The 25,103-nt window shown below is 33.8% G+C and overlaps 1 protein-coding gene across 1 annotated transcript in view; it reads left to right on the forward strand.

Moving 5' to 3' along the window:
* Nucleotides 1-25,103, forward strand: part of ATRNL1 (attractin like 1) — a 702,872-nt gene that overhangs the window by 131,431 nt on the left and 546,338 nt on the right. The window contains exons 11-17 of the mRNA XM_032609094.1: nucleotides 1,204-1,288; nucleotides 2,585-2,793; nucleotides 3,812-3,930; nucleotides 8,412-8,544; nucleotides 12,425-12,606; nucleotides 21,582-21,795; nucleotides 23,508-23,696. Coding sequence (XP_032464985.1) covers nucleotides 1,204-1,288; nucleotides 2,585-2,793; nucleotides 3,812-3,930; nucleotides 8,412-8,544; nucleotides 12,425-12,606; nucleotides 21,582-21,795; nucleotides 23,508-23,696 — 1,131 coding nt within the window. The remainder of the gene's footprint in view (nucleotides 1-1,203; nucleotides 1,289-2,584; nucleotides 2,794-3,811; nucleotides 3,931-8,411; nucleotides 8,545-12,424; nucleotides 12,607-21,581; nucleotides 21,796-23,507; nucleotides 23,697-25,103) is intronic.

Here is a 25,103-nt window from a genome sequence, read left to right on the forward strand (position 1 = left end):
TGTATTTGAGATTATTTTCTTGTTTCAGAAGGGCTTCTAAGTTACCAAAAAATGAAATAAATTTGTTTTAAACCTTGTTACATCTATGTACTTGTATTAAATACCAAGGCCTGCTTTTAGATATGCCATGTCTAAGAGGATAAAATCTAAAACACTGTCCTGAGAATGTTTCTAGTCACTGAATACTGAATTATTTGACATTTCAAAATCTCTATTAATATATGTGTCAATTCTGAGGCTATATTTAAATGATAAACAGTTTTCTTTAATCATTTTTCTTTCCATAGTCTTTATGTAGCTCATGAATTATTTAGGTTTCTTTTTTCCACTTTTTTCTGTTTTTTGCAACTAAGGCTCTTCTCCTTTACATAAAATGAAAACTATTCCTTTGAAATATCGAATCATTAAACTGATTTAAATATTTTATTTTGATGATTCCATTTTTAGGCATTCTCTCATTGAGTATTATATATTCCGTTTAATTTTGCATGCATGCATGTAAAATTTGATTTAGTGATTTAACTTTCTGATGGGTTTGCCCAGAATTGACATTCATGAATTTTACTATATGATTCTTGGTTTATTTAATAAAATATGTCATTGAAATTACCCTCCAATGTAAAGTTCATCTAATTTTTTTCCTTTGATTTCCTTTATTCTCATACATGTAAAATTATTTCTGAGAATTTTAGGCAGAAGTTATTTTTATCTAAGGAATAATGCTAGTTGAGTAATGATACTAAATTGTAGGTCATGGAAAATTAATGAAAGGCTTCCTAATTTTTTTTTTTTTTTTTTTAAATTTATTTATTCATTTATTTATTTTTGGCTGTGTTGGGTCTTCGTTTCTGTGCGAGGGCTTTCTCTAGTTGTGGCAAGCGGGGGCCACTCTTCATCGCGGTGCGCGGCCCTCTCACTGTCGCGGCCTCTCTTGCTGCAGAGCACAGGCTCCATACGCGCAGAGCTCAGTATTTGTAGCTCACGGGCCCAGCTGCTCCGTGGCACGTGGGATCTTCCCAGACCAGGGCTTGAACCCATGTCCCCTGCATTGGCAGGCAGACTCTCAACCACTGCGCCACCAGGGAAGCCCAAGGCTTCCTAATTTTAAGTATTGTATCTTTATTTGGCCAATGATTATTTTATAGTATTTGTCTTAAATAGTTTTTTTTTTCACTTTTTGTTTTGCTGTTTTCATTTTCCTAGCTTGTGATGAATGGAAAATATTACCGAAACCAAACCTTCATAGAGATGTCAACAGATTTGGACACTCTGCAGTTGTCATTAATGGGTAAAAGAAGCACATTTATCAGTCATACTACCCATATATTTTGTTATTCTTTAAAAAAATTATTGTTTGTACTTAATGGATTGGATTTTATATATCCCTGAAATACCGCGGAATGAATTTTGCTTCATTAACCATATCCTTCATTTCTTTTTTGTTTAAATTTATTTAAGGGGCAGGGGAGTATCAAAGGAAAGGTGCTGAGATAGAACTTCAGATACTCTTTTAAAAAGTCATCCTGCCTTCTTTCCTTTTTCCAGAGATCATTAATGACTTCCTTATAAAAGATCAGCCTGAAGTGATAGAAAGGCTAGCCACATATTTCTTCTGAGGAGAGCAAGGGAAGTGAGAAGAATTAGATTCTCATTTTGGTTCTGTCATAACTGAATGTGTGACTTTTGACAAATCTCTTAACCTCTCTGGCCTTTAAGACTGTTCTATCCAGTGGGAATTTGTACTGGATGATCATTAAGTTACCTTCATCCTTTAAGTTATTATGATTTTGCTATTTCTATAGCAAAAGTTCATTAATGTGGACTTGTGACAGTAAACAATATGCTAGATCATTCCTTAGCTTAAAATTTGTAATTCATGATGACATTTTTCATAAGTTCATTTTATTACTACCTTATTCCAATTATGTAAAAAATTCTCCAATATAATACTAAAAGTAGTCAGAACTTAATCACAATGAAGCTGTGTAACTGATATCAGTTAGCTTTTGAAACTGAAATAAAATGAAATTCAGAGTGTAAACATAAAACCTCTAGGCTTCTCTGTTGAAAACTGCATTTGGTTGATTTTTATTTTACTTTTTTTAAATAATAAAAGATATTCTTGAAGGATTTTCTGATCTTTTCCCTTTATTGTGTTAATAATATTTTTAGAAACAAAAATTAGGCTGTTTTGAGGGCATGTCAAATTTTTTGGCATTGGTAGTGTTAATTCAGTAATCATCTGGGCTTTTCAAATTGAAACTTTGAAAATCTTTTTGATAATTTTACTCTTGGTCTTTTTATTTTACAAGAGGATAGTAAAACACTATATGAAGAACTCTATATCTAATTTCTAAATTCTTTGTATTCAAAAATTATAATTCTATATAGCAATTCTAAAGTGTATCTTATTATCTAAAGTATATCTTATTATAGTATATACAGCTACTATATATTTCTAAAAAATTGTTTCCTAACTAGATAAGATAATGTAAAATGTGTATTTAAATTTATTTTTAAAACTAACACATTAGACACTTTTCTTAATATTGTTCCTTTAAGATTCTTATTTTGTCTTTAATAGGTCCATGTATATATTTGGAGGATTTTCTAGTGTACTCCTTAATGATATACTTGTATACAAGCCTCCAAATTGCAAGGCTTTCAGAGATGAAGAACTTTGTAAAAATGCTGGTCCAGGGATAAAATGTATTTGGAATAAAAATCACTGTGAATCTTGGGAGTCTGGGAATACTAATAATATTCTTAGAGCTAAGTGCCCTCTGAAAACAGGTAAAAATTTTTTTTCTTTCTTATATTTGGAACAAAGCTTCTTTATTTGGCTAGAAATGGAAATGCATTCTGCTTGTAAGAATTACCTTAGTAGCTTTCAGAAATTAAAAACTCATAATCCTCTAATTAGGAATTCTAATGTTTGAATTTAGCAGTGATTAGTAATTTAATATCTTTATTAGCTATTTTTAGTTTTCTTTTTTGAATTCTGTATGTAATATTTATCAATTTGTATATGTAACATGGCCATATATATGAATTATTTTCATATGTAAGTAAAAAATGCTTTCAAATACACCCTGTCTAAGATATACTGTATGCTTCAAAGAAAAAAAATGAAGTAATTTATTCTGCATTTGGTAGTTTTCTTCTTTCTGAATTATTGCCAAGGCAGACCATAAAGTTAAAAATTTTCATGAGTTTTGTTATAATTTAATATTTCTTATAAAATATTGAATAAATAAATCAAACTTATGAATAATTACTAGTAAATATTTATTTATGAGGAATGATTTGGATAAAAATTGTTCAATTTTCTTTAAATGAGTGGGGCTCTTATACATTTTTGGTGCTACAATTAACAAGTCAAGTTTTGCTAATCTATAATAAGTCATGTCTAAATATCCTTATGAAGAATAATAAGCAATGAGTATTTGTTATAATGTTTTCTTTTAGATATATAGTAGTACATTTTGTTTAGTAAAATACCTCTAAGTCTTTTTCTCCCTCCATAATGTGTAAATTTTAATTAATTAATTAATTTATTTATTTTAATGTGTAAATTTTAAATGGCTGTAGGATCCTGGTAGACTGAATAAAGATGAGTCTAAGAGGTATCTAAATCCCTTTAATTAAATTACAAAATTGAGTTCATATTGAAGAATTAATTTTGATATTGATGGTTATATTTATGGTTTAAAAATGTCTTAGTGATTCTTAACAGATGTTAAAAATATGTGAATTAAGACGTGTGACATTTTCTTTTTCATCCTGATATGTTCTCTCATTTGTATCACAGCTGCTTCTGATGACAGATGTTACAGATACGCAGATTGTGCCAGCTGTACTGCCAATACAAATGGGTGCCAGTGGTGCGATGACAAGAAATGCATTTCATCAAACAGTAACTGCAGTATGGTTAGTATTTACGGGTAAATGATGTTGTAGCTAACATGCTACTTTATAATCGTTAGCTTACCATTTAGTACCACTGTACAAAATAGCACTTTCCTTATCAAGATATTTAGACTAGGGAAGGGGGAAGGGCGAAATAGGGGTATGAGATTAAGAGATACAAACTACTATGTATAAAATTGATAAGCAACAAGGATATATTGTCCAGCACAGGGAGTTATAGCCATTGTTTTGTAAGAATGTTAAATGGAGTATATAATCTTTAAGAATGTTGAATCACTATGTTGCACACCTGAAGCTAATTCAATATGGTAAACCAACTATACTTCAAAAAAAAAAAAAAGACATTTAGAAAGTATGTAGGAAATCACCTACTTCCTGGTTTGTTGTAAATTCAGCCTGTAGTTCCTTGCGCCTATTTGTCAGTCTAGATTCCATTTTGAATCTGGAAACTTTTACTTCTTTTCATAAATAAGGTTGGGAAAATCCTTTCAAAAATTGTTTTTAAGAAAAGACTGTAGCTATAAACATTGTCTTCTGTGCTGATGAAAATAGGATTATATAAGGATTATATTTATATAAGTCATTTCCATGAGATTCTTGTCAGACATGCATTAATAGTGGTGTGGTTTAGGTTTTGTTTATACACTTTGTGTGCAAGTTTAATCTGAAGTATTGACAGTGGTAGTTTTCCTTTTATCTCTCTTTAGATCTTTGGTTCTCTGAGGCAATATTGTCCCCTGGAGGGACATTTGGCAATGCGTATTTTTTGGGTTGTCACAACTGTGGGGCTGCTACTGGCATCTACTATGGAGAAAGCCAGGGATGCTGCTAAACATCCTACAATGAATGAACAACCCTCCCACAAAAAATAATTATCTGGCTCAAAATTTCACTAGTGATAAGGTTGAGAACCCTATTGTAGATAAGAGTATTGAAAAAATTATAAAATTAGTATTGATGATAGATTAAAATGGATTAAGAGCAGCAAAAATTAAGCTTTTAATGGGTTGCATCAAAATGTGCCATATTTTTTAGAGGATGTCAACAAGTTGAAGGAAAAAATTTTTAAGTATTAACAATTATGTTTAGTAGGGTTAAAGATTCTCTTATTGGAGTATAGCTTAAATAACTAAATAGTGTGCAGACAGATTTTCAACTAAATACATATTATTTTTTCTTTTTCTGAATTTTTATTAATCAAGAAAACTATCCACTTGTTTTTCAAGATACCAGGCAGAAGTAAAAGGTAAAGAAAAGGGATGAAAACTAAGTAAAAAGTTTTTATTTTATCATCTAAAATTTTTCTTTAGTAACCAGTCATATTTCAAAATAGTTAGTTGTATGATTCTATTCTAAAATAATATTTAAAACTTAAAATGAAGGAAGATATTGAATTATTGACTAATCAGATTGAACCCTTTTGTTTTCATACATACTGTATTGGTGTGTACTTTTCAGTAATATGAATTGCTGTAATGATAATAGATAATAGATAATAATATGACATGACTTACTTTGAAAATTTGAATTATTTTTTATACTTGCATAATATTCATCTAATGGGAGTTACATTAGTGAATAATGTGGAAGTAGGAGCTAAGTAAAATAAAATATAGGAATAAGGGACTAAAATGGAGAACGTTATGAGATAAAAATTGCAAGCAGATTTTACTTAAAAATTTGTTCGGTAACTGAGTTAATTTGTGTTTAGACATTTACACTATATGAAAATACACATATCTCAATAATTGTATTATGCAAATTGTTATCAAGTGTTCATTTTTAAAAGTGGCCTTTTGCTTTAGAGTTATTTTTGATAATGATGTGTTAACAAGGAAGGTACTGGGTGAGATAGTATAAGTGAGCAGATGGTACTCACTTGTAATTTAGACTTGGAAGTAATGTGTCCTTTGGACGGTTTTATCAGAATGTCTGATGATTAAGCTAAACCAAATGCTAATGGATACAGAAAGGTCTATGAGATTTTAGTGTAAATGATGTCCACTGAGATTCTGTTTCATTATTTAGTCATAGTTACTGCAAGTTGCATATTTTGTGCTCTAATAGCTCCAATAACCTTACTTCTTACAGATTTTCATTTTAAATTTACATCTAAATATAGTAGGATGAAGATGAGTAGAGTAATGGTTATGCTTCACAGTCTGTTTACTAATGTGCATCTGGTTCATTAGGCCAAAAAATGCCCGCCATGTTTCAAAGTAACAGTCAGCTTTCTTCCATCATTGAATAAATTGGCCCTGTGTGTGACTGAAATATAATTTCATCTATTGTACTGTTTCAGTATCTTTTGTACTGTTTCAGTATCAATAAATGATTATACTGTTCTTTTTTTTTAAAAATAAATTTATTTTTGGCTGCACTGGGTCTTCATTGCTGTGCGCAGGCTTTCTCTAGTTGCGGCGAGCAGCGGCTACTCTTTGTTGCACTGCGTGTGCTTCTCATTGCAGTGGCTTCTCTTGTTGCAGAGCACGGGCTCTGGGTGCACGGGCTTCAGTAGTTGTGGCATGCAGGCTTATTAGTTGTGGCTCATGGGCTAAGAGCGCAGGCTCGGTAGTTGTGGTGCACAGGCTTAGTTGCTCTGTGGCATGTGGGATCTTCCTGGACCAGGGCTTGAACCTGTGTCCCCTGCATTGGTAGGCGGATTCTTAACCACCACGCCGCCAGGGAAGTCCCAATTATACCGTTCTTAATGAAGAGCAGTTGAGTTATTTGGATGGTGACTCTGATGTTACCATTGTTATTCTAAAGATTGGCATTAAGCTGTTATTCTTTCTCTTATTCTAACATGTTGTTTAGCCATTCTCTTGTCTTTTTTTAGGTTATTTTATTTATCAGATGATTCAAGTAAATTTATTTTTAGTTAGTTAACAGATGTTTGGAACTATAATAATTGTATAGAATAATACTAAGATTTATATACTATATGAGAACAAAAAGCTATGAATCAGAAAAACAACATTAAGAAAATTTATATGTTCTTAATGAAAATGTGATGGTTGAATAAGAGTTGCAATGTAATTTGGGTTTTAAAAAAATATTTCTTCTGCGATTATTTTAGGATGAGTAAGATAAACATTAGTATCTATGTACTTTTTTCCTTTTTTTTTTTTTTTTTTTTTGCGGTACGTGGGCCTCTCACTGTTGTGGCCTCTCCAGTTGCGGAGCACAGGCTCTGGACGCGCAACCTCAGCGGCCATGGCTCACGGGCCCAGCTGCTCCGTGGCATGTGGGATCTTCCCAGACCGGGGCACGAACCCATGTCCCCTGCATTGGCAGGCAGACTCTCAATCACTGCGCCACCAGGGAAGCCCCTATCTATGTACTTTTAATCTGTGACCTTATAGTATATGCAGTTTGCTCTAAAGAAATTAACATCTTTGAAATGGAGGTGACTGCAATGTATTTTATGTTGGAAAGTATAGTAGTTTATAAATAAATATTTGATGGGTGACATTTTAAAGTATATATTTAAGAGGATAAAAATTGCTTCAACCATTTTTATATATGGGCGAGTTATAAGCAGATTTTAACTGTTAAGTTTTTTGGTTGAAAAGAACTATTTAACACCCTTACATGAGAAAGCCTGAGGTAAGTATGTCTGCCTACTGAAATAAAAGGGGCCTCAGGGTGCAGCATGTGTTTTTTCCTTTTTGTTTTTTTTCTCAAAAAAGAGTAACAGGAAGAGTTGAGCCCAAAATTATAGAATCTGATTTTCATTATCATAGATGCTAAAAGTATTATGTGAAATATTGAAACTTGATATATGCAAGGAACTGACACCAAAGTTTCTATGTTGCCTTTTTTTTCTTTTTTAACCTTTAACCTCTTAGAGCTGGAATTAGTTGAAATATGATAGTTGTATAATAGGACTGATCAAAATGTAACTTTTGCAGATTCTTTTCAACCTCCATTATGGAAATGTGACAGATACATACAGGAGAAACATCAATTAACCAAAACCATTATTTAATGTCTGTGGAAGTAAAATTAGTTTGAGTTATTGAGAAAATAATTTATCTTTTTAGATTTTATTGGATTTTGATAAAACATCTCTTTAAGTTTTTCTACTCATCATTTCTACTTCATTCCCAAGGGTCTGTATGATAGTTTTATTATGACTAGAATTCTTTCATGTGATCATTGAGAGAATTGACTTTGTGCATTGGCTTTATTTATTGATTGGAAACCTGTTATCAGATTCAATAGAATAGGTTTTCATTACATGGTTTCTGTTTCAAATTGTGTAATTTGCACGTTTTTCCAGTAAGCACACATTCTAATTCGAAGAACTTTGTTTAAATAAAGAAATGAGTCAGAGAAATTCTGATTCAGTACAACTGGATTTGGTGTTAGAAATCTGTGTTGTAAAGCTCACCAGGTGACTTATATGTACACTGAAGTTTAAGAGTCATTGCTGTACAAAGGTGAAAAATAACATGCTTTATCTTTTAATTTTCTAGTCTGTGAAAAACTATACCAAATGTCATGTGAGAAATGAGCAGATTTGTAACAAACTTACCAGTTGTAAAAGCTGTTCACTAAACTTGAATTGTCAGTGGGATCAGAGACAACAAGAGTGCCAGGCTTTACCAGGTAAAGATTTCAATTTGGTAAATGAGTTTTATAGTCCACAGACGAATGCCATTATAGTAAAGAACATTTAGTAAGAACATTCCATTTTCTAAAATTAAATCAGTAGCAAATAAACAATAATATTGGAGTAATGATAGCAGTGTTTCTACAAGAAAAGTTTGTTCATTTCTAATTCTTTTAAAATGTTCAAGGTTTCTTGTATTTATTATGCTATTGACTTGATCAGAATACTGTTCAATTAAAAAATTATGTCTTAAAAACATAGAAAATAAAAAGTATTCAGACTAGTATCCAGATCTAGCAATGTTAACATTTTAGCATATTGGATTTATTTTTTAAGTGCCCTTTATTTTTTAAATTTCAGGAACTGTTTTTTACTGACTGCTTTTTTGTTACAAATTGAAACATTTATAGTAATTGTTATATGATTTAATGAGAATCTAAGTTCTGCAAACCAGAGCAAAACTCATTATATTTATTTTTAAAAAAATAAATAATTAATTAGGTTGTGCCAGGTCTTAGTTGTGGCAGGCAGGCTCCTTAGTTGTGTCTCGCCAGCTCCTTAGTTGCAGCATGTGTACTCCTTAGTTGCGGCTTGCCAGCTCCTTAGTTGTGGCATGTGAACTCTTAGTTGTGGCATGCATATGGGATCTAGTTCCCGGGCCCCCTGCATTGGAAGTGTGGGGTCTTAACAACTGTGCCACCAGGGAAGTCCCAAAACTCATTTTAAAAAGAAATTTCAATTTAATTTTTATAGCTAACACTCTTCTTAGTGGACCCTAAGTACTCTTTCTTTCAAATATGAAAGAGAAAAGCAGAAAATTGAAAACTTGTATAGATATTTAACCAGTTCCATTTTCTTATTTTACAGATAAGCTGAAACACACTGGTTATGTGACTTGCTTAAAAGTGCCTGACTTGTAAATGGCAGAGGGGACTAATAACGGGGAGTTCTATTTCTGTTCAGTTTTTTTGCCTGTTTCTATATCATGATTTTTTTAAAAAATTCTTTCATAGAAAAATTTTCTGAACCTATGTAGTTCTAGAAAGTGTTGGAAAATTCCATCACAGGATTTAAGTCTTTCCTATATAAGTTCATGTAAGAAAATAAAAATTAGATTGCCTTTAAAAGTACCATTGAGGTTTTGGAATTTTCTCTATGTACTGACTTTTGAAGCTTTTAAATAGTGATATATGCATGTGTGTTCACTTTGAGTAAATTAGAGAATATTAATGCAGTAGGCAGGATTTGAGAAGCATTAGTGATATGATACTAAACTTGAAAGTAATGATTTCTAAGTGTTAAAATCTAAAAATAACATGTAGATCAGAAAAAATACTTATAAAGTCTCTTTAAAAAGACAAAGAAAATGCTAGACTACAATAAGATTTGACTGAAGGAATATATATGTTTAAAGGAATATTACTCAATAAGAAGGGAATTAGATTACCAGTGGAAATTTGGAAAAATAATAGTGAAGTTTTATTTGGTAGTACCCATCTATTCATTGCTTGGGAAAATATTTTGGTTTGGTATAAGGGTTCTACTTGACCAGGCTATTATTTTGGAGAATAATAAATAGAATAAAATATTTTATTATGTACTAACTTACCTTGTCCTGTGTTCATATTTACTAAGACCCAGCTTGGTATATATATAGTTTGGTTTCCATTCAGCTTGTCTCAAGGAAGTGAATGCTCTAAATGGAGGGCCCAGTCTGTATAGTAGTTGCACTTTTCCATGAAAATTTGTGAATTGCATTTTTCCCATTGATCTCATATAAAATTGGCAATTTGAATTTGTCTAACTAAACTTATTGAAAAAATTAACTGCTATCCTTTTAACTCTAAAGCTGAGTTAATGCTCAATACTACGGAAGCCTAAAACATCAAAACATTTGGGTCAGTGCTATAATTTAGTTTAGCCTCAAAGGCCCATGCATTGTTTGCATTTGTATGATTTATCAACCAGGTATTTTTGATCTTATAAAAAAAAGAGACAGGCAAAACTAACGTAAATCCTTCCTTGATTTAGTAAGGAAAGAAACAGCCGAAATTTAACCAAAACTTTTGCACTCTTTCCTTAAAGTGATTTGGTACTTTAGATTTCAGAAGACAAGGAAGATTGCTATATGTGTAGCCCGAAAATGAAAACAGACGTGTTTGAAAGTCTTATTAAGTGACTCCAGTTTATTGAGGGGTTACTTTGTTCCAAGCACCGTGTGTTATTCTCATTACCTAGTTTAACAGGACAGCAGTTATTAAAGAACCAGAGTACCCTGTAATACTAAGATATTATTTGCTTTTGTGATTCTCATTCTGTTATAGGTTTGCTATGTAAATAGTTTTCCAAAGGCTACATAATATGTGATTCCAATAGATTGAATGTAGATGCAGATACGAGAATACAGTTATATTAAACCAATACTAAAGAGATTTGCAAAAATATTTATAGAACAATGCCACACTTTTCACTATTTTGGTTTTTGGAGACTATAATTAAAAAATTAAAAACGCTATTTATTTTAAGTTGTTATATTTTTCCCCAACATTTTATTATAAAAAAGTTCAAACATATAGAAAAACTGAAAAAATTGTAGAGAGGATACCCAATACCCTCACCCTAGATTCTGTGATGCACATTTTCCTCTGCTTTATTCCTGATCTCTTTGCCTATCCATGCCCTATTCATTTATCAACCCATATCAATTTTTTGATGCCAGGGACCTGATTTGAACTGCTCCTAATGAGAAAATTTGATGGTACATCTTCTTCAAGCCTATAATAGCATAAAGGGACAAGACATCCCAGAAACTGGAGAAGTGTGTTTGTAATAAAAATTTAAATTATAATTTTAAATGGATAAGTATATTTTTAAAAGATCAGTTTTTATTTTTAATATGATCAAACCCAATAGATATAAAATGCATAAGGGAAAAAATATGTGGAGTTCTCAATAATTTTTAAGAGTTAGAGGGGTCTTGAGACCAGAATATTTGAGAATTGCTGCTTTATAATAATTCCATAAAGATTGTATTATGCATCCAAGGCTGAAAGGGCAAGAGGCACTGATATATTTTGTGATGTGGAAACTAAAATGTAGTGAAACTTCATAGGTCGGTGTGTTAATAAAACACTGCAACGTTAATTAATGCACATTAGAGCATAACTTTATATTGTATTTATAAATCCATGTTTTAGAAAATAGGCACTGTTTTAAGTGCAGTTTGGACCCTAAGGATAAACCACTGTTACTGAATGGTATGTTTAAACTTTCGAAAGACCTGAATGACTGTGTAAAAATAAATACTAGAAAGCAAAGCTTATAGCTTCTTTACTATACATAAATGAGATGAGACTTCTCGCCCCACAGTTATAATTAAAGAATCAAAGAACCCAGCTTATATCAAAATCGTACACCTGGGCTATGGAAATTAGATTTAGAGGACAATTAGCTACACTTGTAGGATAACTTTGAAATTGCTTTTGTTATGTGCTGGTTATTTTTCTATTAAAGTGATCTTGTATTATATAAATTGCACTTTGGGACATAAGTGCAGTAGTAAATTTACTTGCTGAGAAACCATATGCCAGTACACTAGGTTTACACAGAAAACCTAACAGTCAACACATTTTAACAGATGTTATAGAGCCGTAGCTTCTCTTATGTTTAAGAATTAAAGAAAAAATTAGGATCTTCTTATTCTTCATCAAACTATTAGACAAATTTAGTTTGATATGTTATAGTGATATATTTAAATTTTTATTGTTAAAATTATTTAAACAAATACCGAAGTTGTATTTAGAATGCTGAAATAATTGAAAAATACACATGCTTTTTGGTAATCTAAAAATAAGATATAATTTTTTTTTTGATTAGCTCATCTTTGTGGAGAAGGATGGAATCATATTGGGGATGCTTGTCTTAGAATTAATTCCAGTAGAGAAAACTATGACAATGCAAAACTTTATTGCTATAATCTTAGTGGAAATCTTGCTTCATTAACAACCTCGAAAGAAGTAGAATTTGTACTGGATGAAATACAGAAGTATACGCAACAGGTAACAACTATACTTGTTTTTATTATGGAAATATGCTGATAATCCTGTAACCATTGGCAATGGTTCATTCTTTTTGTTTTTTAATACATTATTTTTACTAAATTGTCGAAGTAAAAGTAGAACTGATTTCTTTGGTAATAAAGTTTTCTAAATTACTCATCTCATGTTTTGCTCAGTAAACCATCGCATTATCTTACCAAGAAGACATCTCATATGAATAAGTATACTTTAAATATACTTTAAAACTTGTGCATATAATTTAAGAATTTGTTTTGAAGTGTAATAATTTTGGGATGTCCCTTATAATAGAACACTAGACTAACACATTGGCTATATTTGTATATATGTATCTTTGTGTGTGTGTTCTGTGGGTTAAGTTTTTGAATTATACTATTTTCCTAGGTATAGATTTGCTTGAAATAATATACAAATAGCAGGACTTAAACTGATTTTTAAAGTACATGGGAGATTTGGAACATAAGCATTTGGGAACAGTTTCAATTTCCTAGAGAGTTGGTCCATAGAAAATGGAATATTTCCTTGGAAATAATGTTAAATACCATTTTATAAGAAATATTTAATAGGAACTCACAGTATTTTCTGTTCTTGGGATGTTAAAATACAGTCAACTCTTAAGAACAGATTAAGTTGGAGATTTGGAAATAATTTACTAAATATTGTTTTGAAATATCTTATTTAGATACTTACTTGAAATGTCTTGAGGACATTTTTAAAAATTGAGGTATATTTGACATGTTGTTTCAGGTAGACAACATAATGATTTTATATTTGTAATATTGTGATATATACTGTTTTTGGATTTTTTTTTTAGGTTCCACATGTAAGTGAGATCATTTTCTTTCTCTGTCTGACTCATTTTACTTAGCATAATGCTCTCAAGAGCCATCCGTGTTGTCGCAAATGGCAAGATTTCAGTACCCTGTGATCTCACTTCTGTGTTGAATTTAAAACAAAGAAACAAGAATACACATGAAAAAACAAAAAACCAAGCTCAAAGATATAAAGAACAGATTGGTAGTTGTCAGAGGCAAGGGTGGAGGGTGGGCAAAATGGGTGAAGGGGGTCAAAGGGTACAGACTTACAGTTATAAAATAAACAAGCCATAGGGCTGCAATTCATGGCATGGTGACTATAGGTAATAATACTGTATTATGTATTTGAAAGGCGCTAGGAGAGTGGATCTTAAAAATCCTCATCACAAGAAAACTGTGTATGGTGACAGATGTTAAGTAGACTTATGTGGTGATCATTCCACAATATAAACAAATATTGAATCATTATTTTATATACCTGAAACTAATACAATGTTACATGTCAATCATACGTCAATTAAAAAAGAAAAAATATAGTCAACTCTTAAGTTGTAGGAGATTTAGAAATAATTTACTAAATCTAATTTAAAATACCTTATTTAGTTCGTATACATACTTGAAATATACTAAGATAATATAAACTCTCATAGCATCATTGAAGATTTTTGTATTTTGTGTCAAAATAAAATTAGAACTCAATATAGATCAGGTAAGTGATAAAGCTAAACAATAATAAATACCTCAGATCTGAGGTGTGTACAAGATTTGGCCAATGTTTAAGATACACACACACACACATAGACACCCTGTGGTAAATAATCCACAAAGTGGCATGATTTCTATACAAATAATGGAGATATGGCTATAATTCAACTATTGCTTTGAAAACTATATTAGATCTCAATGACTTTTTTTGACCTTAGGTTATGGCTTTTATTGGACAAGGGTCTGTTGGTGCTACAGAACTCCACTCTGCAGTGCAGTGGATATGGTTTTGGCTTGAAAACTTTTCAGAGCAAAGATTACCAATTGCTTGCTATTGAAACAGTTAAGTAATACTTCCTTGGTATAGCTGATTTTTAAGCAGCGTCGAGGACAGCAAATCAAAATGATGGAGAGCATGCAGTCTGGACATACTGCTTATCTCCACAGCTTAGTAGCAAGTTAACCTCCCCAGCTTATGTTCCTCATCTGTAAACTGGGATAGTAATCATAGCTATCTTATATGTTTATTGTGAGAAATAAATGAGGTATTGTATGTGAAGAGCATAGATACATTTTATTTCTTAGTGTTTACTAAAGTTATTATTACTGTTTGCATTTTAAAGATTATTTTTGTATGTCTGTTTCCACTACCGCTGTAACTACTATTTCCAAGAATCATTAATTAGATAATGAAATCTTAAGTAACTAAATGAATTTATTCGATGAATAGTTAAGAATATTGATATTGACTGTAGAAAAATATTTACCCCAGACTAGTGTTTTAATTTTTCCACTTTACAAAGCCTTACTCCACTCACCCCCACTAATTATACCTTTTCCTTCTTAAGATCATTTCTGATTTATGCTAAAGAATAGGAATATATGTTACTGATTTTCCTTTTGCTAATAACAGGGGAACAAGCATCTGATTTTTAAAAAGTGATATAAGAGCAGTTTTGTATAAATGTTAAAAAATTAGAGGCACTTAAACACATACTCTTTTGAAATGTTTGTATGAACATTCAGTTCATTATTACTGCCTGCCGTCATTTTTTTTTTTTTTTTTTTATGCGTTACGCGGGCCTCTCACTGTTGTGGCCTCTCCCGTTGCGGAGGACAGGCTCCGGACGCGCAGGCTCAGCGGCCATGGCTCATGGGCCCAGCCGCTCCGCGGCATGTGGGATCTTCCCAGACCGGGGCACGAACCCGTGTCCCCTGCATCGGCAGGCGGACTCTCAACCACTGCGCCACCAGGGAAGCCCCCTGCCGTCATTTTTGTGGTCGTATTAGTGTGTGTATTTCTCATGAGTATCGATACAGATAATTTAATTTCTAATGCCATTTTATATCTGTAGAGTCAAAGCCCTCCCTCCATTAATAAAATTGATAAATTTATTATACCCCCAGTTTTATAAATATTCAGAAATTTTACGTGGATATCATATTGTGATACTTGGCTGTCAAACATTTGTTATATGCTTGATATTAATAGGGAAAAGAAAAACTATAATAATTAAATTTGTATGAAAAATTGATCTGTAAAACCATTTTTGTGTGAACTGAAGCTGTATTTCTGGGAAGGATGGGCTAATCTTCATTCATTTAGTACAAATTTATTGAGCACCTTCATTGTACTTGGCAGTCTACTGCTTGCTGAGAATATAGAGATCAAAAACAATCACTGTTGTTAAAGAGCTTATGGGGGAGAAATACAAACACAGTTATACCAAAGTGTGATAATTGCAATGATAGATGCACGCAGGGTGATGTATGAAGGTAGAGGATGGATACCTGAACAGTAACGTGGACTTAAGGAGTTCCCTAGAGTAATGCTGTAGTTAATTATTGCAGGACTTTGAGTTGGCCAGCACATGAAGATATTTGTAAGGAGGTCAGAGAAGTGCCTCTGTTTTTTCTCTTAATTTGCCTTGTTTGAGAGCTACCAGCCTTATGGTTGAGGATAAGATGCGAATGGTGTCATCTAGGAGAGATCTATTGATTTTTAAAAAATATTTTAGAAAATATTGACAGGGTATTATTTGTAAAGTTTTATTTTTAGTCATATGGAGCATACAACATAATTTAAGATCTATTTATATTCTTGTACTACCAAGAGCTTCATTTCTTTAATTACAAAATTGAGATTCAGTTATCAATGAACATTTGGAAATTAGTTCTACTGAATACGTATAACTTATAAAGAGCGTCTTATTGGTAGATCCACATTCTTTGAGTTTTAGAAAGTACTAGTGTTTGGCATTTGAGCTCTATTGCTTTTTTCCTTGTTTAAAATACATTATTTTTAGTTTTTACATTTTAACCTTGAAATATGCTATTTTAGAAGTTTCATATTTCAAGATTTCTTACGTAAGTTGCTCATTTTTTCTTGCTTATGATTATACAGTAGGTCCTTATTAGTTATCTATTTTATATATAGTAGTGTGTATATGCTTATGATTATAAGTCATAAAGGTTAGACCAACAATTATTTCGGATGTATGATGAACTTAGATTCAGTAGTTTGTGGCATAGCCTGCCCTGTAAATGAAGAATGTTTTATTTCATTAGAAATATGAGCTTTAGCAAAATTTCAAAGGTGGAATTTTCTGCAAGGTGACATTCCACTAAGCATATCTTTATATAAAATGAATTATATCCTGAGTCATTGCAGTTGTATAGACTTAAGGTAACCCTTCTGTAGCAAATAAAGATTGACAAATCCATGCACTTTAAACAGGTATCCTGGATCAAATGATCATTTACTTATCAGAACTGGCTAATGAAATGTTGCAATGATTTATGGTGTGCTGCAGTAAATTTTCATAATATAGTAATTTATCTTTCATTCTTCAACTGCCTGTCCAGTTCATTTACTGCATAATAGTTACTTTAAATGTTTTATCAACTGCTTATTTTTCTGTTCCTCTCCTCTTCCTTGCAGATTCTTATCATGATGATTTAGAGAATAATATTTCATTTTAAATGACTTGTTTTTACTATAGATAGTTTGGAAATATAGACAGAGTTGCTGTAATGTGAAGCACAGTCATTAATCTGAAATAGCTATGTTGGATTGATTCCTGCTGTTATTATCAAGAACTATAAAAATGTTATAGCTTTTGTTATCAAAATATCTTTGAGAATAAGTATGAAATATATGATGATCACAAGGCAAAGCAGCATGTGTGTTTTTATAATTAGAAACATTATTTATTAAGCACTATCTCTGTCTCAGGAATTGGATGTTGGAAAATAAGCATCTCTGTTCTAATGGCCTTGCTTAGCAAAATTTGTTGACTGCCTACTATGTGTACAGTACTCTACTAGGTGATATGAGATCTACTGTTATAATGAATATTCGTAATATTTTAATTTCATTTAAGAAATATTGAGTATTTTCTGTGTGAAAATTGTATATTTATACACTATAAATTTCTAGGTCTACGGGTTCTTTATAAGCTCTCTAGGACCATTTGTACAACATATTTAGAATAAATACTGGATTTATGTATCTTATTTCTATATTGTTAAAGACTCAAGTGGAGGGACATATTTTTCTCTATCCTGACAGTCAGTAATCTAAAAAAAAAAAAAAGATGATGTGGAGTTTTGAAACTACTTCACATTATAATATTATTAGCTTGGTAACTGAGAACATAAATTATTATTATGTATATTTAAGGTAGAAATGTTTAGGAATGATGTCAGCAAGGTGATAGAATGGGAGTTTGCAGCGCTCATTCCCTCACAGAAACATTGATTTGAACAATCATCCATATACAAAATACCTTTACAAAAGCTAAGGAGTCCAGGTAAGAGATTATAGCACCGGGTTGGGGGCGGTGGGGGGAACACAGAAATAAGAAAACACTCATTGAAGATGGTAGAAAGGACAGTTTCACATTACCTGCATCATCCTTCCCCTAAGCCTGCACGGTACAGGAAGCACGGTGAGAAAGGGTGAGAAATACCCTCTGCAAAGGGGAAGGAGAATGAAATGAGCACCGATTTTGCTTTGGACCCTACTTCCAGGCCTGCTCTAGTGAACCCCGGTGCCTGGATGATCCCTGTGGACCCAGGTACCAGGCATATCCCAGTGCCACACTGGCTCCTGTGGCCTCAGGCTGCAGGCTGGCACCCGCAGGCTCAGCCTCCAGGCTAGTCCCCCATATCCCTAGGAAACAGGAGACCTAGGATCCATACCCTCTCCATAGACCCCAGCACTGGGCTGGCCTCTAGAGACCCGGGGTCAGGCTCATCCCAGTGGACTCAGGCTTCAGGCCCTCCCCTATGATCCCAGGTACCAGGCCCACCCCCGTGGACTTAGGCGTCAGAAGACTCAGGACCAGGCTTGCCCCAGTGGACCCTGGCCCAGCCTCATGACCATACTTGATGGCCCAGGTGCCCGGCTGGCCCCAGCACCAGTCCATAGGATTCAGGCTCATGGCCTGATCCAGTGCCAGGTAAGCCCTGTGGATCCATGCTCCTGGGTGGCTCCCACATTTCCAGGCTCCAAACTGGCCCATGGACCAGGCTGTAGGCCTGCCACAGTGGACCAGGTTCCAGGCTCACCACTTTGTACTCAGTTACCAGTCCTACCCCAGTGGATCCTTGTGCCAGACTGGCCCTTCAGATCTAGGATCCAGGCCTGCACCCACAGACTCAGGCTCCGGGCTTGCCCTCATGGAAAAGAGAAAGCGGCAGAAAGCTCATTTAAAGGAATAATTATAGGAAACTTCCCAAATATGGAGAGGGAAAAGAACATCCAGATCCATAAATCCCGAAGAACCTCAAATAGATTAAACATAACGAGACTTTCACCAAGACACATTATAATAACCCCAAATAAATCCAAGCATTTATGATCAATTGATGTTTGACAGAGGTGCCAAGAACACACGATGGGAGAAGGACAATCTCTTCAATGAATAATGCTGGCTATCCTTATGCAGAAGAATGGAAGTAGATCCTTATCTTACACCATATTAAAAAATCAATTCAAAATGGATTAAAGACTTACACACATTAAGACTCGAAACTGTAAAACTACAAGAGGAAAACACAAGAAAAAAATCTCAACATTGGTCAGGGCAATGATTTTTTGGATGTGACCCCAAAAGCACAAGAGCAAATATAGATAAATGAGATTGTGTCAAACTAGGAAGATTCTGCATAGCAAAGGAGATAATCAAGAGTGAAGAGACAGGGCTTCCCTGGTGGCACAGTGGTTAAGAATCCGCCTGCCAATGCAGGGGACACGGGTTCGAGCCCTGGTCCGGGAAGATCCCACATGCAACGGAGCAACTAAGCCCACGCACCATAACTACTGAGCCTGCGCTCTAGAGCTCATGAGCCACAACAACTGAGCTCACGTACCGCAACAACTGAAGCCCGCATGCTTAGAGCCCATGCTCCGCAGCAAGAGAAGCCACCGCAATGAGAAGCCCGCACACTGCAATGAAGAGTAGCCCCTGCTAGCTGCAACTAGAGCAAGCCTGCTTACAGCAGCGAAGACCCAACGTAGCCAAAAATAGATTAAAAAAAAAAAAAGAGTGAAGAGACAACCTATGGAATGGGAGAGAATGTAAACCATACATCTAATAAAGATTTAATGTCCAAAATATATAAAGAGCTCAAATAATTCAACAGAAAATAAATAACCCAGTTAAAAAATAGGCAAAGGACATAGAAAATTCTCAAAGAAGACATAAAAATGGCCAGCCAGATATATGATGAAAAGCTCAACAGCAGTAATCATCAGAAAAATGCAAATCAAAACCAATTGAGATATCACCTCACACCTGTTAGAATGGCTGTTATCAAAAAGATAAGAGGTGGGCTTCCCTGGTGGCACAGTGGTTGAGAGTCTGCCTGCCGATGCAGGGGACACGGGTTCGTGCCCCGGTCCGGGAAGATCCCACGGGCCGCGGAGCGGCTGGGCCCGTGAGCCATGGCCGCTGAGCCTGCGCGTCCGGAGCCTGTGCTCCGCAACGGGAGAGGCTGCAGCGGTGAGAGGCCCGCGTGCCGCAAAAAAAAAAAAAAAAAAAAAAGAGGTAACATATATTGGCAAAGATGAGGAGAACAGGAACTCTTGTATACTGTTGGTGGGAATGTAAGCAGTATAGTCAATTTGGAAAATGGTATGGAGTTTCCTCAAAAAATGAAAACTATCATATGACCCAGCAGTCCCATGTCTAGGTGTATATCCAAAGGAAATTAAGTCAGTATCTTGAAGAGATATCTGCACTTCTATGTTCATTGCAGCATTATTCACAATAGCCAAGCTATGGACACAACTTAAGTGTCCATCAATGGATACATGGATGTGTAAAGAAAATTTATATATACATATGGGTGTGTTAATTAGCTTGATTGTGATAATCATTTCATAACGTGTACATATACCAAAAAAAAATCATACACCTTATATAGGTATAATTTTCATTTGTCAATTATACCTCAAGAAAGCTAGAAAAAATGAAAAATAAAATCTCAAAAAGAAAAGCATAACTCTAAAGCAGAAACAAGAAAAGAAAAAGAGGTGTTCATAATCTAAAAAATTTTGTAAAGAGAGTACCTTGGACCAAGAATATATCATTATTTTTTCAGTCTCATTAGAATAATATATTTTAAAATTGAGTAATGATTAAAATAAGGTATATAAATACAGCATATATTTTGTTTTTAAGCGACTTTTGAAATATTATTGAGAGCACTAAGAAAGTTTAGTTTGATGGCATTTGTCAACCTCTGTTAATTAAATTTAGGCATCAGGGTCAAAGATTTTATTAGTTTTCTTGATCTCTTTAATAATGAAAGTAGATGACATTAATTTATCTAAAACTGCACTAAAGTCCTTGTGTACTAGTAGAGGTCTGAACTAGGAGAGAGGCCCTTCTTCCTAGTCCTTTGTGAACCTGTTGTGAAGTCTTCATTCAGCCTTTATATACTGTTCATTGATTTTGTTTTCTGTTTTCTCACAGTGCATAAAATGTCAATTTAGCTTTAGATTCTTAACTCCACAACTGATTAGATTGGTAGTAACAGTAGTAATAGTAGCTGCAGCAGAAGTAGCAGTAACAGTAGCAGCAACACAATATGTTAAGTTTTTTTAATGATCTTCCCTCATAAGATAGGTATTTATATCAGATATCACCATTTTATAGAAGAGGAAACTGAGGTTCATGAAGGCTAAAGAAATGACCCCAGTCATGTCACTAAACACAAAATATGCTTTAAACATAGTATTCTGTTATACATCATTCTCCAAGATGTGCTGGAATTGTTAATTATCCTTAGTACTCGAAGTCCTTAGAAAGGCAGTTCTATATATTTTCAAATGTAATTTTTAATGATAATGAACTGTTTGCTAAGGAATATGATGCAGGATTTTTACATCTCACTTTTTAAAAATGTCCCTTTTGCTATTGTTTACAGAAAGTATCACCTTGGGTAGGCTTACGCAAGATCAATATATCCTACTGGGGATGGGAAGACATGTCACCATTTACAAACACAACACTACAGTGGCTTCCTGGTGAACCCAATGATTCTGGGTTCTGTGCGTATCTAGAAAGGGCAGCAGTGGCAGGCTTAAAAGCTAATCCTTGTACCTCTATGGCAGATGGTCTTGTCTGTGAAAAACCTGTTGGTAAGTAGTCCAGTAAACTAGTATTCTTTAAAAATATGTTTCCAACCCTTCTTCCCACTACCCTCTTCCATGGTGTGATGCTGTGTAGGCCTGAAGTAACTTTCACCATCTTTTTATGATGCTGCTTTCAATGTATATTTTATCTTTATTCACATTCCCCACTTACTATTAGTGACCTCAGCCTTAACTTATGAAAATATCAAAATTGTATTGTTTTATACAATCTTTATTTCTTGGTTAAAATAGTGAGATTATGAACATATGGTTGTAGTTACAGTATAGTAATAATCTGTTCTTAATATTTTAATGTGTTTTACTTTTATAATAATAGTCTTTGTAAGAAAGATTTATCATTAAGATCAACAACTAATTTAGAATCATTTTAATCTTACAGATCTATTATTTCAGTTGGCAAATGAAGAGAAACATTGCTGTTCCATCTTTTGAAATGGGTTTTTGTTAAGTGAGAAAGGAATATTGAATTCTTTTCTCTTTTTTTAAATACTATATTTTGTATTGCAGAAGAATATACATAACATAAAATTTATAATTTTAACCATTTTTCCCTTCAGTGTTTTTGAGATATAATTGACTTTTTAAAACATTTTTTAAGTATAGAGTTCACTGTCATTAAGCATATCCACATTGTTGTTAATCTATCAACACTATCCATCTCCAGAACTTTTTCATCTTCCCAAACTGAAACTCCATATCCGTTACACAGTAACTCCCCACTCATCCCTCCTCCAGGCCCTGACAGCCACCTTCTACTTCCTGTCTCTATGAGTTTGACTGCTCTAAGTATCATATAAGTGGAATCATAAGGTGTTTGCCCATTTGTGACTGGCTTATTTCTCTTAGCGTAATGTCTTCCAAGTTCACCCATGTTGTAACATATGTCAGAATTTCATTCCTGTTTAAACATGAATAATTATCCATTGTATGTATATACCACATTTTGTTTATCCATTCATATATTGGTGGACACTTGTTGTTTCCACCTACTGACTATTGTGAATAATGATGCTATGAACGTGGGTGTACAAATATCTGTTCCAGTTCCTGCTTTCATGTCTTCTAGGTACGTATCCAGAAGTGGAATTGCTGTATCATATGGTAATTCTGTGTTTAATTTTTTTGAGGAATTGCCATACTGTTTGCTATGGAAGCCTCACCATTTTAACATTTCCACAAGTAGTGTACTGGCTTCCAATTTCTCCACATCCTTGCCAACGTTTAAAAAAATAGTCATCCTAATGGGTGTGATAAATATTACATTTTATGTAAAAATTTTATAGTAAACTGTTTTATTTTTGTTTGTTGCTTTGATAAAGTGTGGAATGTTTATAGAATTATGGCTAGCTAGAAAAGTAAATAATGTTAGTGTACATAATATTTAGCCAATGGATAGAAAAACCTAGGTCATGTATTACATTTCTATTAAAAAATTTTAAATTATACAATTTTATGTACTTTGTAAACGATTAAAAATTTCCAAGGTATTATAAATTTCAAATTAGATAATAAATTTAAGAAGTATTGACATGTCATCTTCATTCCTATTTACCTTACCATACAATTTTAACTCTAATTTTTATCCCACACTTGGCTTAATTGAAACATTCCCTAAACAACAAAATGAACGAAACTCGTATACTTGTGTTAGAAAGCAGTTAACAAATAAAATAATTATATTTGCTGATTTATTCCAGTCAGTCCAAATCAAAATGCAAGGCCTTGCAAAAAGCCATGCTCTTTAAGGATGTCATGTTCCAACTGTACCAGCAACGGAATGGAGTGTATGTGGTGCAGCAGCACGAAACGATGCGTTGACTCGAATGCCTACATAATCTCTTTTCCATATGGACAGTGTCTGGAGTGGCAGACTGCCACCTGCTCTCGTAAGTATTTCTCTAGAGTCCCTTTTTGTTTAACTGCAACATAAATCACTTTTCTGTGATGGACAGAGAAATTGAACATTTGAGGAAGTTTAAAAAAATGAGAAAAAATATTGTCACTAGTTATAATTAAAAATTGCTAGTTACAAGTAAAAGCTAGTTTTAAAACCTCTTAATGCTGTAACCCTGATTTGCATTATACCATCATTTTGAATTCCCCTGAGTCTGTTACCCTGCTATGAGCATTTTGCCACATTCGTGTTCCCCTGAACTCTGAGCGTGTGTTGAAAACAGAGTAACACTTCAAGAAAGTGCTCACTTCAGAAGGATCGCATTGCTTCATTGTGCTTCTTTAGTGTCCTTTAATCTAGCACAGTTCCTGTGTCGTCTTTTTTTATAACTGTGATTTTTTTTTTTTTTAAAGAACCTACACCAGTTGTTTTGTAGGTTTTCCAACTTGGATTTGTCTAATTGTTTCCTCATGATTAGATTAAAAGTTAAGTAGTTTTTTGGCAAGGATATATCAGTGGTGGTATATTTGTTACAATTGCAAGATGTATAATCTTGGCGTCACATGGGAAGTTGTGTCATCAGGCCAGTACTGAACTTACTGTGGGTTGTGCTTCGGGGGAAGACCCTGCCTCTTGCTGGTCTCATGTTTTATAAGGACTATAGAATGAGGAAGCACCTGACAGTCTGTGTTACTAGGTACTGTATAGTTATGAGGCAGCATGGTCATCCAGTTATAAGCCCTTCTTGCTCAGATGAGTGCCCTCATTTAGAGGCAGCTGCTTAAGCCAATACAGGTGGAGACTAACTGTCTCTTCCAGACCTTACATTACTCCCAGGGAGGATGTTTCCTTCCCCTAGGGACCCAACCAAATCCATATTTGTTCCATGCTTGAAGAGCTGGGACAAAGTGGTAATTGCCACAGTGTAGGCTAGAACTTGCAGGCTGTAGCTGCTGTGTGCATTTATTCTTCCAGGCTCTTGGCATCAAGTGGAGAGGTGTTCCTGGGATTGGTATGGCTGGACCTGTTATGGGTTGAGCTCCCTGTTGCTATCCCATTTTAGGAATTTTGATAAGGAATGGGGACGTATGTGATCAAGTGTGTGACAAGGGGGTGTTGCAGGCATAAAATGGTCTTGCTAGCACAGAAAACGTCTTATAACTAGAAGCCAGCTGCTGAGGAAGGTTGAAATACCAGTCCTGGAGACTTATGGGAAGTTGAGACATTGCTCAGCTTCTCCTGCCTTGATTGTTGTGTTTGTTTCACAAAAGATTATATACGTATGACCCATTTAGATAAAGTTGAAAATAGGCACAACTATGCTATATTGTTTAGGAATGAATTTTTTAGGTAGAACTGTAGGGTAAGGTAAAAAGTTATTCTTATAAATGTCAGATAG

The sequence above is a fragment of the Phocoena sinus genome, chromosome 16, assembly GCF_008692025.1.
Source record: "Phocoena sinus isolate mPhoSin1 chromosome 16, mPhoSin1.pri, whole genome shotgun sequence".
NCBI classification, from domain to species: Eukaryota; Metazoa; Chordata; class Mammalia; order Artiodactyla; family Phocoenidae; genus Phocoena; species Phocoena sinus.